Source organism: Mchenga conophoros, linkage group LG16 (genome assembly GCF_057382185.1).
Source record: "Mchenga conophoros isolate Kocher_MC1m ecotype Shallow Benthic linkage group LG16, M_conophoros_male_GT1.1, whole genome shotgun sequence".
NCBI classification, from domain to species: Eukaryota; Metazoa; Chordata; class Actinopteri; order Cichliformes; family Cichlidae; genus Mchenga; species Mchenga conophoros.
In genome coordinates, this window is record NC_140541.1 from 16,031,800 (window position 1) to 16,048,222 (window position 16,423).

General features: G+C 39.3%; 2 protein-coding genes across 3 annotated transcripts; both read right to left on the bottom strand.

Moving 5' to 3' along the window:
• Positions 1–554: 554 nt before the first annotated feature.
• Positions 555–7,119, bottom strand: asmtl (acetylserotonin O-methyltransferase-like). The gene is made up of 15 exons (XM_085249836.1): positions 7,044–7,119; positions 6,238–6,348; positions 5,534–5,665; positions 5,398–5,445; positions 5,239–5,303; positions 5,085–5,149; positions 4,760–4,868; positions 4,107–4,434; positions 3,839–4,036; positions 2,279–2,441; positions 1,982–2,172; positions 1,771–1,903; positions 1,545–1,685; positions 1,285–1,407; positions 555–885 (listed from the first exon to the last, which is right to left on the bottom strand). The coding sequence occupies exons 1-15, from the start codon at positions 7,095–7,097 to the stop codon at positions 680–682; spliced, it is 2,067 nt and encodes a 688-aa protein (XP_085105962.1). The 5' UTR covers positions 7,098–7,119; the 3' UTR covers positions 555–679.
• A 5,032-nt stretch (positions 7,120–12,151) lies between these two features.
• On the bottom strand, positions 12,152–16,341 carry p2ry8 (P2Y receptor family member 8). 2 transcript variants are annotated; one of them, XM_085248800.1, is made up of 3 exons: positions 15,595–16,341; positions 13,429–13,742; positions 12,152–13,085 (listed from the first exon to the last, which is right to left on the bottom strand). In XM_085248800.1, exons 2-3 carry the CDS (start codon positions 13,713–13,715, stop codon positions 12,386–12,388), a joined length of 987 nt encoding a protein of 328 aa, XP_085104926.1. In that variant the 5' UTR covers positions 13,716–13,742; positions 15,595–16,341; the 3' UTR covers positions 12,152–12,385. The 2 variants fall into 2 exon arrangements, with proteins under 2 accessions (XP_085104926.1, XP_085104925.1); XM_085248799.1 differs by lacking the exon at positions 15,595–16,341 and adding an exon at positions 15,363–15,588.
• Between the last annotated feature and the right edge of the window lie 82 nt (positions 16,342–16,423).

Below are 16,423 nucleotides of genomic sequence, written 5' to 3' on the forward strand. Positions count from 1 at the left end.
TTACAGAATAACTGCCACCAAAAAGAGACTTATTTTTCAAGGGTTTGCAAAGGATACCTTTATTTTAGTAGTAATTTATAAGGGCTCTAATGCATTATACCAAAGAAGTAGCAGGCTCAAACTGGCAGCCACGGTTTCTCTACTCCACACAATAGCATAAAATATATTTTATAACACAACAAATCCTGTTGTATTCAACATACTCTGAATTAGCTCCACCCTAACCAGGTTTAAAAAATTAAATACTTTTTTTAACCCATGTTTAAAGCTTGACATTTTCATGAACCGGATATTTTTTTTTTTTAATGTGGTATCACCATTTCTACATGCCAGTGCTTCTTCAAGCAAACGAACACGAACAAAGCCCCCGTGTATTGTGGTAAAATGATTGAAAGCCACAATGATTTGTTTGCAAAGTTTAAATGCATGTTAATGGTTATGAAAGCTTTAGGGTAACACAGACCTCCGTGTTTCTCAACAATTCAGCGATCTTACAGGTGAGAATTTAAAACACATTCAGGATTATAAGTGTGTAAAGAGCACACATGAAACACTTTAAAACAAAGACGTCTTTTATTGGTTATCAGCTAGCTTGTTTTAAAGAACCACAAAAAAACAGTCCTGATTTTGGCAACGGTTACCTACAGCATACACCAAAATGTATACTGTGCATGTAGTGTTAAGCTTTGATGCACAGCATGGCATCCAGGAGGTTGTCTGTATGTCTGATATGCGCTGTGATGAAACCGTGGCTCTTCAAAAGCAGGCTATATTCAGTTGCGCTCCTCTGTTTCCCCTCGCTCATGCTAAGGGCCTGCAGCAGCCCACGACTGGGGCCCCTTCTGTCTTCATCCAGGAAGATCTCGCTTAGCAGGAGTCCACAGCCTAGCAACATGAAACATAAGCAGACACAGAACATCAGAGAACAGATTTGTACTCCCTTTTCGCTCTTTACATTATGTTTCCACAAAAAAGTATTGCATAAGCAAGGCAGCACTCTGACTTGGCTTTAAGCCTTCGTCTTTTTCAACACTGAGCTCTTTGCAACAGCGGTTCAGAACAAAGACATTGTTAAACCCAAACTAACCAGCACCTATCGTTTTAGCACAGCATGAGAATCAATCGGTCAAATCAGTTTCAAGCATCTGCAGAAAAAGAGCTTTTGAAGAATGAGAATATTATACTCAGCATTAACAATATGCTTTCTGTTTGAAGCGATGTTTGGCTGACATTCACTGTTCAGTAAAGATAAGTACTCATATGAGTGAATATAGCTTTACAAACCTGCTGTGCATGCATCTGCGATTTTACTCAGCAGTATATGCACTTTCTCATCAGGCAGGTCATGAAGAATCCTCGCCAGGATATACAAGTCTGCTTTGGGTAATTCGTCTTTTAAAAAGTCTCCTGATCATAAAGAAAGTGAAAAAAAGCCCTCAAATTAATCACAGATTGAGCGGAATTTGTTGGCATATTTGTCACTCTGTCTAATATGATCCAAACAATCTTTCAGTCACAATTTTCAGTGTCTCAAAACAACTGACCTGCTACAAATGATACCCTGTTGTCTGGGTGCTGTGGATGGAAAAATTCATTCAACTCGACAACAGCAGGTAAGTCAAACACTGTTACAGACAATCCAGGATGAGCTTCGGCGAATTCATAAGCCAAGGCACCGGTGCACCCTGAGACAGTGAATTAAGACAAAAGATGTAGAGCAGTGGTTTCATATTCAGTGACAAGCTGTAACGTTTTGCATTCTTTTCTTACCTCCGAGATCACAGGCTGACTTATAGGTGGAGAGGTCAAATGCCGTTGCTATGGTTTTCCCTGTAATTTTTGCAATGTTGTGCATGGCCTTCATGAATCTCAGTTTGCCTTCCCGACTGCTGGAGGAAGTTTCCTTTAGAGAGAGAAGGTGAGTTTGAATATGCTCTCACCAGCACCGCAGATATATGACACAGAAATCAGAGATAGCCACCTGAAGCATTTGCTTGCTAAAGGCCTTCTCACGCTGGCTGGTGCCCTCCTGCACAGCACTCTCAAGGTGGGAGAAAAGTGGCCACATGGTTTCGTTACAGTGCTGGAGGTAGCCATGCAGTGAACACGGGGCATCTGACCTCAGAAAATCTGTGGCCAGATCTGCGTTCTCATACACTGGCTTTTGGCATGCTAACAACAGAGTGACAGCAAGATATTTCCAAATTAAGTATTAAATGCCTGCTGCTGAAGGCAAGGGAAAAATATCATGATGCAATTAATAAGAGAGCTGGCTAACCTTTCTCTATACTCTTCAACAATCCCAGAGATACACAGGCTTCCAGCAGACATTCGGTCCCCTTTGCAGATGCTTTGATCTCCTGGGCCACCTGTGCTGCATCCAGCCCAGGCCGGCTATGTAGCAGGTCAAACAAACACAACTTGGATGCTGTAAAAAGTGCCTGCAATGTTTTTGGAAAAGTAGAAGGGAATGCAGAAACAAAGTTAGCTTTTTTTCCCCTTTTATGTTGATGTGAGATTGTTGTTAACGAAAAGCATATGCTTCCTGGTTCTTCAAATAGTAACACAAACATTTCTATTCATAGCAAAGTGCATGATTTACTGTATTCCACTACAGCTGCATACCAGTGAGCTACCATCTCAACTAAAAACTATTGTTCTCTAGTTCATTATTTACTTTATTTTCTTTAGAGACAGACAACAAGATCAGCAACAATCTGTGTGCTAAATGTAAAAAAAGTAAACAGAGTTTGCTGATGTTTCCCACATCCAGCTCATAGTTATGGATGAATGAACTGGATTTATACCACGCATTAAATAACACATTATGATTGCCTGTAAAGGTTTGATAACCATAACTTAAGGTGTTATTGTGATCACTTTTTCTATTTTTTCACATTTTACCACAATCATTCAGAATATTCAGGACTTAGAAAGCCTCGCTTGATTTGATAGGCGTAAGCCAAAGCAGTTCAGGACCTGAGAGGAACTTCTCCTTTCTACTGACAATGACTTTCACAAACAGATTTAGCAAACACAGCAGTAATCTTCTACTGTGCAGTGCCACCTTCTCAAAGTGGAAACTTGTGAACTTTAGCCTGACAGTCTCGTAAGCAACTAAAGCAACATCTGGGTAAGACAGTCATTTGAAAAGCTGGACTATTCAAACTGAGATTTTTGACAGCAACCACCAAATGTTTATCTGGAAGAAACTAAAATAAGCAGCATTTAATGGAAGAAGAGCAACTTGCCCGCTGTTAAATACAAATATGTGGGTGGAAAGACTGAGATTTAGTGATGTGTGGGAACTGGTACCACAGGAAACACTCTGCACATGTGAATGTATTGCACTACATATCAAACTTTAAATGCAATTGTTCCAGTTTTGTTTACCAAAAGGTTTTTAATTCCCTTCTTTTAACGTCGAAAACCCAGAAATGTGTTTTAGCTCAATATTTTGCACAAACCTGTATTTATTATCTGCTTAAATCTGTGTCCTCAAGATTTGTGGTCACCTTAAGCTTCACAGGCAACTTGCAGGGTACACAGGAAGTCACATAAACGTATCAAGAAATATGTCAGCACATGTCTCTGTGCAAAACCACCGCAGATTGGTTTCACTGATTTGCTTGTATAGAGTGGAAGCTTTATTTTGCAAAAATAGTGAGCTTTGGATGCAGTTAACTCAAGACAACTCAAGGTTTTAAGCTGAGCTACGTTACTCATTACATCTTGTGGAAGCCAACTACACAAAGAACAAACGCATAAAGTTGACATTTTTTCTGTAACAGGTCTTTTACAGAAAGGACTTTTTTTTTTATACAAAGGCACTGATTACCTTTGAGGCTTTGAATCCATCCATCAGTTCACAGATTCGCTCCAAGTCTCCTCTTGTAGGTTCAGTCACCTGCCCTCTCCTTGTTATCGATGGTAATGTTGCATTGTCATGAAGCTTGACCTTCCTGTTGTCTGTATGTTTAGACGTGCTATTGACCAATGTCTGTGAACTTTCACTTTCACTGTCTTCTCTTTTTACCTATGGGAAGATTTTCTATAAATAGTGTCAAAAGGCGACAGATTTTTGTTATAGAGTTATAAAAACAAACCTTAAGGGCAGGACTGGCTGTGGGGGTGATCTGGGTGTGGAGTCTTTGAATGTCACAGGGGCTGCTTGGTCTGCGAACGGATGAGTTGTGGCTGGGCAGAGCTTGTGAGCTGGAGGGGGGCTGGGTGGGTACTGAGATGGGAAGATTGTCGCTGCAGCTTGGAAGGGTAGACGTGCTTTTCAAAGAGGAAGTACAAAAATTGTAAATAAGGTCTAGCTGTTTGCAGAAGTGGTTGAGGGGAAAACCCACAACATTGAGAAAGTCTCCATGGACATACTCGACCAGCATGCCACCCAGAGCCTGAATACCATAGCCACCAGCCTTGTCCCTGAGACACACACAGAAAGGTTTCACTTGTACAAACACATGTAGGCAAAGATCAATAAACACATACTGTAAATGATCAGCTGTTTACTGGATGCATTCTGCAACAGTTTCACACTATTTCTGAACTGAGCAGAATTGTCATAGTTTGCTGACTCGTGTCAAATGGGACAAGGCAAACACAGCTGGAACAAAATCAGGCATCAAAGTCCAAAAAGCAACAAGTTCATGAAACTCACAAGCAGTTAAATGACCTCCATTGATCGAATACTTAGAAAGAGTCAACAATAACTGTTACAAATGTGAAAAGTTAAAAAGATCACACTTACATGGGCTCACCACTATTGATGTACTCCCATAGCATATCTTCTGAGAGATCAGCAAACTTCACTTTAGTTTCTTCGTAGAAATCTACCAGCTGGTAATCGACTTCTTCATCTTGAAGGCAGCATTGAAGAAATGAAAAAAAGAGTCGCAAGACAGAATTGCCCAATAAATGTCTTCTACATATTTATGGCAGAAATGTTTCTCTTACTATTTTTGCTTAAAACATCTGTGCTAGTGATCTGTAATAGGGAACTGCTTCTTTCTGAATTTCTTTCATTTTACAGAAAAATAAAGTACAAGTGTGACAGTTTCTGAGTCTGTACTTACTTTCTTTTTCATGGCAGAGGACAATAGCTACACCAGTGAACACACTGTGCTCTTTACCACTCAAACTGGAAGAGAAAGACAAAATCACCATGATATCTTTTTCCATTTTATGGTTTTTTAATGTTAACTCTGAATGTTTCCCATTGACACAGACCTTGACAGCATCCTATAAGCATCATGTTTGTCCACTGGTTTCTCCAGAATCATGCCATCTACAGTCTGTGAAATAAACAGTTGGCTAGAGTGAATAAAGAAAAACTTTACAGTAGCCATTAAGAAAATGCATTTGCTTTTGTGCTTTTTTCTGTCTTACCACAATTGTGTCAGCCCCAATAACTATATCTGGAGTCTTCAGGTGTTTCTAAAGTAAATCAAGACAAAGTGTTCTCAGTGATGACATCTGACTGAATAAATTCTATTATTTGTCATAAAAAAGTAGCTTATCTTACAAAGGGCATCCTCCTGGCTACCTCCAGGGCCTTTTGCTTGGCTGTCTCAACAGCATACTCATGAGGTGCTTTGAAAAGCCCTTTATCGAGGGTTTCCTTAAACCAGGACGGCACAACCTCGAAACGTAAACCCTGACAGATAAGAGGGCAAAGCAAACAAAACACTTGTTATATTTAATAGGACTTACGCCACTCTTATCAGATTTACCAACCTATGAAAAATCCAGTCAGTATGGGTTTCTTAAATCAATAATCCTTTAAATTAAGTTTAAAGTAGTTCCTTCAGTGAACTAGCTATACATGTTTTTATTTGACATGGCTTTTCTAGCTGTGTCAAATAAATAAATTTGTACCCAATGATTGATTTGAACTCTGTTATTTTTTCTAAATTTTGCTCTGTAAATCTGCTCTCTTAATGTGGATTTGTCTGCTTTTTATACTTTAATACAACTGCTAATTTTTAACCAACACCATAAAACTGCCATGTTTTAAAGAACTTAAAAATCAAATGTCTTCTCCCTTTTTCCTTCTATTTCACCCATTATAATGAACCAGACTACATGCTAGGGATGATGATGAGATGATTTTTTACCTACTAGGGTTTTACACATTTACACTCAGTCCTATTGTGCAAACTCAAACTACATTCTGTGAATATACGGAATAATAAGGAATAACAAGGGAATAATCAGGAAAACGCATACTGCACTGCGGAGAATCTCAAGTCTTCTAGGAGAAGCGCTGGCCAGCACAACCAGTTTACCAGCAAGCTTGGAAATGACTGGGTTCAGCACCATGGTGGCCTTTAGGTCGAACTGCCAACAAGGTGAACAGAGTTAAACATTACAGATGTGTCCTCTGCGGCTCCCTTATATCAGAGCTAATTTTATCATAACATGAAATTAGCTCTGATATTTTTAAAAAAAATATTATTTATGTATTTTACAGGATCCAACTTGTGTTTGTAAACTGTATTTTAAGATTTAAAGAAAGAACAATTCTCGCCTCTGAGCATATATAACACGAGGATGTATTGTGTTCACGCACAATTAACAATGACCTTAAAGAATACAGTGAGCACTTTAGAGAAATCCCCACTCAGTTGCATAAAATCTTAGCAAATAATTTATTGCATAAAGTCAGCAAATAAAGACAACTTCATATTTCAGGAAGCATCGGGCGTAAGTAGCATAGCATTACACAACAGGTATATTTTACACAAGTAAGACATTGACAGCGTTATGAAACTCGACGAACACAGCTCACAACACTAAAGATCTGCTTTAATTACTCTGCTGTTAGCAACACTAATTCATTTGAGCTAACTTGTGCTAGTTTGCGGCGTTTAAAGCTGCGGAGCGAGAAGAAAGAGGAAAAAAATTAACCACGAGTGAACAAAATGTTACTGCAACGTTTGGCGACCAAGTTCACCCCAAAGTGACATGGTTAAAATCTCTCATGTGTTCACTATTATACTATAGTACATGTATATAGCAGCTGTCCTTCTTACCTGTACAACTCGGGGAAACTGACAGCAGGACCCGCCTGCTGCGTCACGACGCATGCGTGATGACGTAAGTGTGACGTAAATGACGTAGGCGTCTCGAAGAAACGCACACCAGTTCCACCAGTAAACTACTGCTACTACTTACGACTACTGCTACTCAGGGCTGGACTGGGACAAAAAAAAAAAAACAGCCTAGGCATTTTGACTAGTGACCGGCCCACCATGGCATTATAGGAAAAGTCATAAAGCCTTTATAATAAACTTAAACCTACACCATCTTCCCAATTCTGGTATTCTAAACAGTACTTAGCAAAAATATAAAACAACCTAATTTATAATTACATATACCCAGAGATGGGCAGTAACGCGTTACTGTAATCTAATTACAGTAAAGTAAGGGATTACTATTGCAAAAACGGTAATTCGATTACCGTTACTTTCCCGTAGGAACGCTGCGTTACTGCGTTACTAAAACCGTGATTTTTTTGCAAGAATGTCTCATGACAGTGACGTAAGCGAGTGCGACGTTTGTGACAACAGCTGTGTGTAGATCAACAATGGATCATATATCGAGTATGGAGAGAGTATGAGCGTACAGCGTTTAAAACGTGGAAGTACTGACCTTACTTTGAGTTTGATTCCATAAAAAGTGACAAAAACATTAGTGTCCATTGTGCGTGGGAAGAAAACTTCTTTTTACACCGAAAAAAACCCTAAACAAGCTCCGAGTGCACAACGATGTAATGGGAAATTCACAGAGAAACTCGCGGATTCTTCACCTGACCGCTGCGCACACCTGCACCAGAGCACACCTCCGCCTACCTCACTCCTGCTTTACAGGTGAAAATAGAGCAACAGGACCGCTAGTCTTTGATTTTATTTATATTCTGCTGTGTTTTACTTGCATCTATTTGAAAGACTGAGTGTAAACACAAAAAATATTTTATTTTATGTGCTGGAACGTGCAGAAAATAGGTTTAAATGTTAAACTACTTTCTTCAAGCCAGAGAATGTTGCATATAATTTAATTTTTGCTTGATGCATAAAGTTAAAAGATTAAAACTGATAAAACAAGTTTAAAAAAAGAGACTTTTCCATTTGATTACATTTTGTATGATGGATTATGCAGAAAAAGTAGAATTGGGCTGACAGATCTATCGCTTTATCACCTATTCAGGTTGTAAATCGTGTTTTTAAAAAGTAGCTAAGTAACTAAGTAATTAATTACTTTTGAAAATAAGTAATCAGTAAAGTAACTGGATTACTTTTTGGGGAAGTAATCAGTAATTAGTTACTGATTACTTTTTTCAAGTAACTTGACCAACACTGCATATACCTAACTAATAGGGTTGCCAACTCCCAGGAAAAAAAGAAAAGAAAAAAAAATAGGGAACCACTCCCCCACCCTCTGCCTCAAGATGCTTAATTGACAAAACCAATTTTAATTGAATGCACATATAAAACAAATGCAAAGAAATCTATTATTTTTCTCCAGTAATCAAATAGATTCAACATCTTTCTTCAACAGAATTGCAGATTGCACAGATGGTACCTTTCCAAAGGAAAGAATACAATCCGGTCCTTAAGTGATGACGCGACGAATCCTACTTCCGGGCCTAAAGTAGTCTGCGTTTAATATGGCTTTTGTGTTGTTAACATGTTTAATGTTATGTATTTTCTTCTATTTAATCTCAAAAAGCTCCTAAAACAGTCAGTGATCACTGTTGACCTCCCTCGGCTTTTATTACCGCTAATCATTTATTTAAGCTCAGTTTTTAAAACCTTAGGATGTAACTACAGCCCAGCCCATGCAGTAGTATATGAATGACTAACCTCGTATTATGGATGGATTATCTCAGTTGTTCTCCTGGCTGAAGTTTGGTCCTTTTACAGCATCCTGCCATGCGATTACATTTGTTCCTGACCACCGAGAACACTCACGTTAACTTAACTTTTATCGAGTGGAAAAAAAGTTAGCTTGTTTATATTATGCTGTGTCGCTAGCGGTCACGTAGCACATCATTATATACCAGCTAGCCAAACTTCAGTAACCCTACAAACGTCACTGCTGTTTAGTTTTCTGTCTTCATTTATGTTGGAAGTGATAGCAGAGCTGTACGTTTTAATTTGTTTCCAAAACCCCGCAGTCAGGACATGCTATATTGTATTTAGATAGAAGCTAGCGAGCTAACTTCCTGCTAACTTCTAACTCCGTTAAATGTCATAAATTCCGTTTTCATGGATGCCTGGATGTTAAATTCAATTGTTACACCTGGTAGAGCAGAACGCTGATCATTTTATTAAAGATGACAGACTTTAGACAGTTTTTCAACTCTCAGTAATGCCATAGTGATCGTTTGATATATGGACCTGCAGCGGAGTTTAGGCCCAGACACGGCTAGTGACGTCAGACTTAACGACCAGATAGGGCTTTGGAGTTGACGTAACGCTGCAATGCATTGTGGGAGCGCGGCGCCATTTGAGAAGGCCACGAATCAAAACAAACACACTGTGTTGGAAGGACGACTTCCAGAACCATGCTCAAAATCAGCTCAAAAGTCAAAGGACTGTATCGAGACAGATTGCGCCCGGACGCCAAGAGACGGTACTTGGAAAAAATAGCGTGCACTGGTAATGTGGACCCGTATGAAATACGGCAGTGGAGTAGAAACCCTGAAGACCTACCGCCATTGTCCTACCCTGATACCTTCTCGTACCTTTTTTGTGGAGTCAGTGCATACACCGCGAATCATTTTCGGAATTATAAATCCCTGGAGGCGCACATCTAATTCACAAACGGTTGGGTACAAGAGTTGGCCGCTTTTGAGCCTCCACGTTGTGAGTACGTTGACCATATGACCAAGATACAGCCAGAGGTTGCACATAACATTGACTTCTCCTCAGCAGCTGCCCCAAAAATTCCTCTAGAAGAAAAGATAAACACACCGTCCGAAAAAAAAGGCAAATTCCACTCACTACTCTGGAGAAGTTGTCACCGATAAGCTACTCCATAAACAGAACACAGTTCTGCTGCATCACACATTAAGATGTTTGTTCTAATTTTCTATGACCTCAGCGCATTGAAATTAAAACTAAAAGCCTATAAAGAGCAATATGAATTTCTTTAGAATTTGAATGAAAATGTCGGGAGCACACCAACAAAAAATGATGGCAGAGAACTCGATATCAGCTCATCTCACCGCTGCCAACCAAGCCTGATGTTCACGTTTGGTAACATCAGATACATGAGATCCCTCATGTTGCTTTCAGGAGGGGAAACGATAAAAAGAGAGCCCATTTTCCAGCTTATTCCCTTCTCGATCGTGCGATCTAACATTGCAACCGACAACATAGCAAGTACGAGCCATAGCTGATGTTCCCGTGTGCTTTCGCCCCTGTAGCCCTTTGTTTGGCCTACTAAGATGGCGGCTCGACCAAAAATCGTGGCCACGCCCCCTCCCGTGACATCACGCTCCAAAGCCCTATAACTTACTAGGGTATATGCTAACCTTAATACTTACTGAATACAATAATGGATTTTTATACATTTTAAATCAGATGAAAACTTTGGTTGTAAGATTCAGATAAATATTTAATAAAAGCTAGACATAAGAATAAGAAAGAAAAGTATTTCTTTGTGCCCCCCTTTCCCTGTTAATGCCCTACCTGCCCCCCTGGCAAAACTTTGCTAGACCCGTCCCTGCACAGTTACCAGCTGTCAGCTACAAAGGATCCTGGTGTTATTTGTCTCTCAGCAACAGTTCATAACTTCCCTTCAACCTAAAATGTAAACCTGTTTCTCCATCACCTGTTCATCTGTGATGATTCAGTAAGGACATCTCCTGGTTTCATCTTCATGTTTCCCTCTCACCACATATCCAAACAGACATCATGACCAGCAGCTTTTATAGCTGTGGCTCCAGCAAACATCAGCTGATACTAGAAATTAATATTAAATAAATGCTAGCAACAGCTGATCAAGCTTCAACGTGCTGCTGTTGTTTAATGCGACCTCCGCTGGTTTCCTCTTTCTGGCGCAGAGAGAAAAGCTGATCACTGATCAGTTTCATGATTGAATTAGTAACTTTCTAGCTGAAGTAGTACGGGACAAATCGCGTTCCTTCTCACCTCAACTTTAAAGTTCGACCTCCTCGGCTGTAATTGGTCCAGCCCAGAGTCGATCATGACCAACTGGCCAATCCACCACCATTCATTTATACCATTAAAAAAAAAGAAAAGAAATAAAACCCCATCGGCCCATTAAAACGAAAAATCAGGAGCGGCCAGTCCAGCCTTGCTACTACTAATAATAAAAGAAGTAATAGTAATAATAATAACAATTTTATTTATATTATGGAAGAAACTGAGACACACATGTGTATGTATATATATATATATATATATATATATATATATATATATATATATATATATACATATATATATATATATACATATATATATATATACACACACACACACACACACACACACACACGTGTGTCTATATATATATACATAGACACACGTGTGTGTATATATATACACACACAGTACAGAGAGAAGGTATTTAAAAAAAATAATGAGATACATTGTTACAAAGTCAAAAACAGTGCGGCTCATACAACATATTTGATTTATGCTACATAATTGCACATGCTACATATATTCTAAAAACAACTGTTATATGAATGTTTGTTAAAATATAGATATATACATATAAACTACATCATTAAAACTACCTGCATAAGATTGTGTAGATCCCTATCAGTCAGCCAAACCACTTCTGATGCAGTGGCACAAGGACAAGGGACCCCTGGGGTGTCCTGTGGGTTGTGGCACCAGGCTTTTGCCAGAAACTCTTTGTGCCCGAGTGATTGTGGGGGTCTGTCTTTTGTGGATTGGGATTATTCCAGCTCATGATCAGATTTCTGTCTGGCTTGGAAAATCCACTTAACAAATCCTGCATTTGTTAAAGTCAGATCAGAAATAATAAGGGGAAACAGGGTTTTCCACCTATGACAAATGTGCTTTGTAATGAGGTGATGGATTCTTTAAAATAAATAGAAAGCTAATGCAGGGATGATAACTAGTTACCCAAGACACACAGCTGCTCTTCATGTTCATTTATTCTGTTATACACACACACAAAGAAAAAACAAACAAAAAAACCCCAACTGGCACAAATGATTTTGAGATTTGACTCAAGACAAAGAGCTTCTCTGACTCAGAGTAACCCGCTCTGACTTCCTTTCTGAAGTCTTTCTTCCCCTTTGACCCATTCTCGCTCTATGCTGTGGTGATTGTGGTTTCAAAAACACCTTTCTCTGTGCTCATTCTTGACCTCACTGCGCAGAGTACAACGTCTCTTTATTTTCCATCTTCATTGAATCTCCACTGCTCAAACTCTGCAGATGTATTATCTCTCTCAGCTTTTGTCTGAAGTCCTTACATGCAAAGTAGTAAATGAATGGGTCGAGGCAGCTATTTAGACAGCTGAAGCACAGAGACAGCTTGTAGGCTGTGTAGATAGACTTCTTATAGTAGAGTCTCAGCACGCTATGTATCAGCAGGAGGATGTTGTTTGGACCAAAGCAGAATGTGAAGACTAAGAGAACAATGACTGCCAGACGGATTGCTCTCTTTTTCTGGGATGTCTTTGAATCACTGGCCAGCTTGCGTATGACACTGATGTAGCAGAATGATGTCACACAGAACGGAAAGAGAAAGAGAACGAAGACCATGCTGAAGAGGAAGGCTGCCCAGGCCGCCATGGATGGAAGCATTTCTGTCTTCAGTATATCAAAACAGGTTGTAATGTTAAGCTGAGGAACGCGATAGGTCAGGTCTGTCGTCATCAGTGGATACAGAGTGCTCAGGACCAAACCCCACATGACGAAGCAGCTGATAAAAGCGATCAGTCTCTTCTTCCTGATCCGCCTGAACAGCATGGGCCTGACAATGCCCAGATAGCGGTCGATACCGATGGCCATCATTGTAAGGATGGAGCAGTACATATTGGAGTAGAAAACGAGGGTCACAAAACTGTAAATGGGAAGAAAGAAAAAACGTTTTCTGTTTAATTGCTGGCTGAAGTAAAAAAATAATCAGTAACAGGTTCAGGAAAATGAAGTGAATCTCGACTACACTTTCGTATATTTTCTATTTAAAGATGTGACTACTTTCACTGTCATAGCATCAAGACTGTCACGCTCTGTCTCCCTTGAAATATCTGTATAAAATCAGTGTAATAGAAGAAAAGCTGTGGCACATGTATATATATACCTTGATATATCTATATAACTTTGTTGTCTTCAACGCAAGTTTTTTCTGCAGATTAATCAATAATCCCCCTGTCCCATTAATGTCCGAGTTTAATAAAAAGTACCTGCACATGTTTGGTCCCAGATTCCATTGATATCCTTGGAGCTGGTAGGAGATCTGAAAGGGCAGAGCAGCACCGAGAGCCATGTCGGTAAGGGTAAGATTTATCATGAAGATGATGGAAGGAGACTTGGGAGAGGTACGGAAGAGGAGAAGCCACATGGACAAGCCATTTCCCACCAAGTTAATGCCGGTGATGAATATGTACAAAATAGAGATAGAGATGGCGGCGCCAGAATTCTGCAGAAAGTTTATCGTGGCGTTGTCTAGTTTGCTGGAATTCACCTTCATGTTTGAAAGCGAGCGGTCTCTCGTCACCTGTGTGCAAGGGTTCAGAAAAGCCTTGTGAGGTTCACAGAAGACAAGTCAGTTTTTTCACAATATACTGGTGGAAGTAAAGAAATGTTATTTACACTCTAAAAATATATATGTTGGATTTACCTAAACAAGCATGCACACCAATCGCTTAATAAAAAAAGAAATAAAAAATCAAGCAGCTGAAAGTAGCCTCTAATATTACAACGGCAAGTCAGAAATCTTTTTTTAATTTTGAGTGTGAAATATTTACATTTGAGTAAGTCATGTAAATTTAATGTACCCGGCCAAAGTAACCAAGCTTAATTAATGACTCCATTTCACCATTCCTTTGTGCTGTACCCTGTTTGGTTACATGATAACAGCTTTTTGTTAACATCTGAACAGCAGCCATGGATGAGCACACCGAATGGATAAACACCGACACTGCTCTCGCCCACACAAGCATTGGAAACCACATCACTTGTTCCCAACAATGAAAGTGTAAACACAATCTTAACTCAAATGAAAATCACAGCACAACTAAAAAAAGAGAAAAGAAATAAATCAGTGCAGAACTGTCCTGGTGACAAAAGTGTCAAAATCAACTAAACTTAGCACTAGTGTAACATTGCATACACAATTTAAAGTACAGTTGGAGGGATTGTTTGCACTGACAGCTTGCAGCACATCTTGATGTCCTGCATTTCTCATACATCAATATAAATGACTGAGGGAAGAAAAAAACCCTCTGTCTGAAGTGCTGTTACAAACAGTATTTTGCTGCAGAAACACGAATGATTGATCTCAAGGTGTGAAACAAATACCTTTGCCCTTATTCCAGGAATCTATTTCTGTGTTGATGTTCGCGTGCGAGCAGCACATGTGTCGGGTGGAGTTTTCACACAGGAAAAAGGTATGCATGATTTGTGGTGCAGAGTGCCAACTGTTGCTATGGCTTATTTTTTTCAATCTTGTGAAATGCTCTGGGGAGCTGATTTGTAACCTGTAGCAAACAATATCCTTAAAAGGCTTAAAACCGTAAACTGAAACTGCGAGACGATGAACGCTACAGCAAAAGCAGTGAATACAAGCACTTTTTCCTCACGCGCCATGGCCCGCATGGCAATCGTGGTGAACAAAGTTACCACATTACAAAGAAAGGTGAAATCTACAGACCACCAACTTTGAGTCATTGAAAGTTTCTTTCAGTTTTAAGCCATGGGAATTACGTTATTACTTCATCGCTGTTACTGTTAGTGACGACAACACCATTTTGGTAACTTACCCTTTTTCATTTCCTGAAAACTATTTCTCATACCACTATAAAGGCACATTTTTACTAATGTGTTCTTCAGAATTATATTTTAACATTACATAAACTCACTCACATTGCCTCTCATGAAATTTGTTCAAACTGTTGTCGCCTCAACGCTGTCGTAATCGTTTCCTTTTTTAACTTTTAACTAAAGCACATGTATTTAAAAAAACAAAAAAACAAAACATCATGTTGAATCTACTATTAGTGAAAAGGTAAAAATGAATACAAACCATCTAAAATAATAACAATAACAACTGGGCTCGTCTTTATTCAGTAACACACTGGGAAATAATGCGTATTGTATACAAGAGCTGAGAACTCACCTTTGCGAACACACGCTGAAGCCACAAGTTGGCATCTGAGTGTCAGTTATAGATGGGTTACAGATATTGTGACTAAGAAAGGCTGCTGAGGAAATGGGGGTTTGAACTTACGGTGCCAGAATTGCAGGAAATGGATCATGTGACAATCTTTATCCTACCAACTGCACTAACGGCCACCCATTAGATTCAGTCTTGGAAATTACTTGCAACAAGGCAGACATGTGTGACTCACCTCAAGCTTATGAGCACACGTTTACTTGCCACGTTCCCCCACATGCTCGTCTTATTCCTTCCCATGTTCGCCATAATAACTTCAGCTATGGCGCTCCTGTGTAATCGGTTATTTAGTAAAACATTGTGTGACCGAACTCTACTGAGAGCTTCTAAGAAATGAGACTGGAAATGTAAAAACCCACTATGTTTGTGTACAGATTTATAGTAAACTTCTTAAAGTCTTTGGGAGTTCCCAGAGTGTCATAGTGTCTCTTTCGCTTTTGCTCATTAAGTGAGATTATAAAGAAGAGAGAAGGCATAAAGTAAAACCTGTGACATGTATGCCAGTGTGTGGCGAGGAGGAGGAGGGGGGATAAATTTGAACAAAAACTGAGCAAAAATAACAAAGTTTAAGGACTAAAGACTATAAAGAGGGATCGTGAGAGAGTTTTTAGGTCTGAGGAAATACCAACTGCCACCTTCAACACCTATATGAAAGTGTGAACATATACCCACGAATGTGATATTACAGTTGTTAAGAGTCTTGTGAGTGAGAATGCATGTTTTTCGCACATGTACATGTGTGCTCTTATTCTGCTGGTTTCCTGTTGATTATGATACTTCTGCTTTATCTGGGGGAAAGATGACAAACTGTGTCTGTGAGGATATTCTGAAGAAAGAGCAAAAACAAAATGCATGAGCAACTTTTCTTCAATGTCACTTGCGACCCAGCCTTCAACAGTCTCACTTCACCAACTTTACTCTTCCTGCAACGACCGAATACCAACTATATTCATATGCAAACAGTAATGACTCATAACTAGCAACTGTTAATGCATATTATGCAC

What these genes read in the sequence shown, in the direction of transcription:
- asmtl (XM_085249836.1), bottom strand. Translation starts at nt 7,097, where the DNA reads ATGCGTCGTGACGCAGCAGGCGGGTCCTGCTGTCAGTTTCCCCGAGTT. An exon ending in TTGAGATTCTCCGCAGTGCA is followed by an intron (nt 5,666 to 6,237) that starts GTATGCGTTTTC and finishes CTTATCTGTCAG; the next exon opens with GGTTTACGTTTCGAGGTTGT. An exon ending in ATGGATTCAAAGCCTCAAAG is followed by an intron (nt 2,442 to 3,838) that starts GTAATCAGTGCC and finishes AAAACATTGCAG; the next exon opens with GCACTTTTTACAGCATCCAA.
- p2ry8 (XM_085248800.1), bottom strand. Translation starts at nt 13,715, where the DNA reads ATGAAGGTGAATTCCAGCAAACTAGACAACGCCACGATAAACTTTCTG. An exon ending in CTGGGACCAAACATGTGCAG is followed by an intron (nt 13,086 to 13,428) that starts GTACTTTTTATT and finishes TCCCATTTACAG; the next exon opens with TTTTGTGACCCTCGTTTTCT.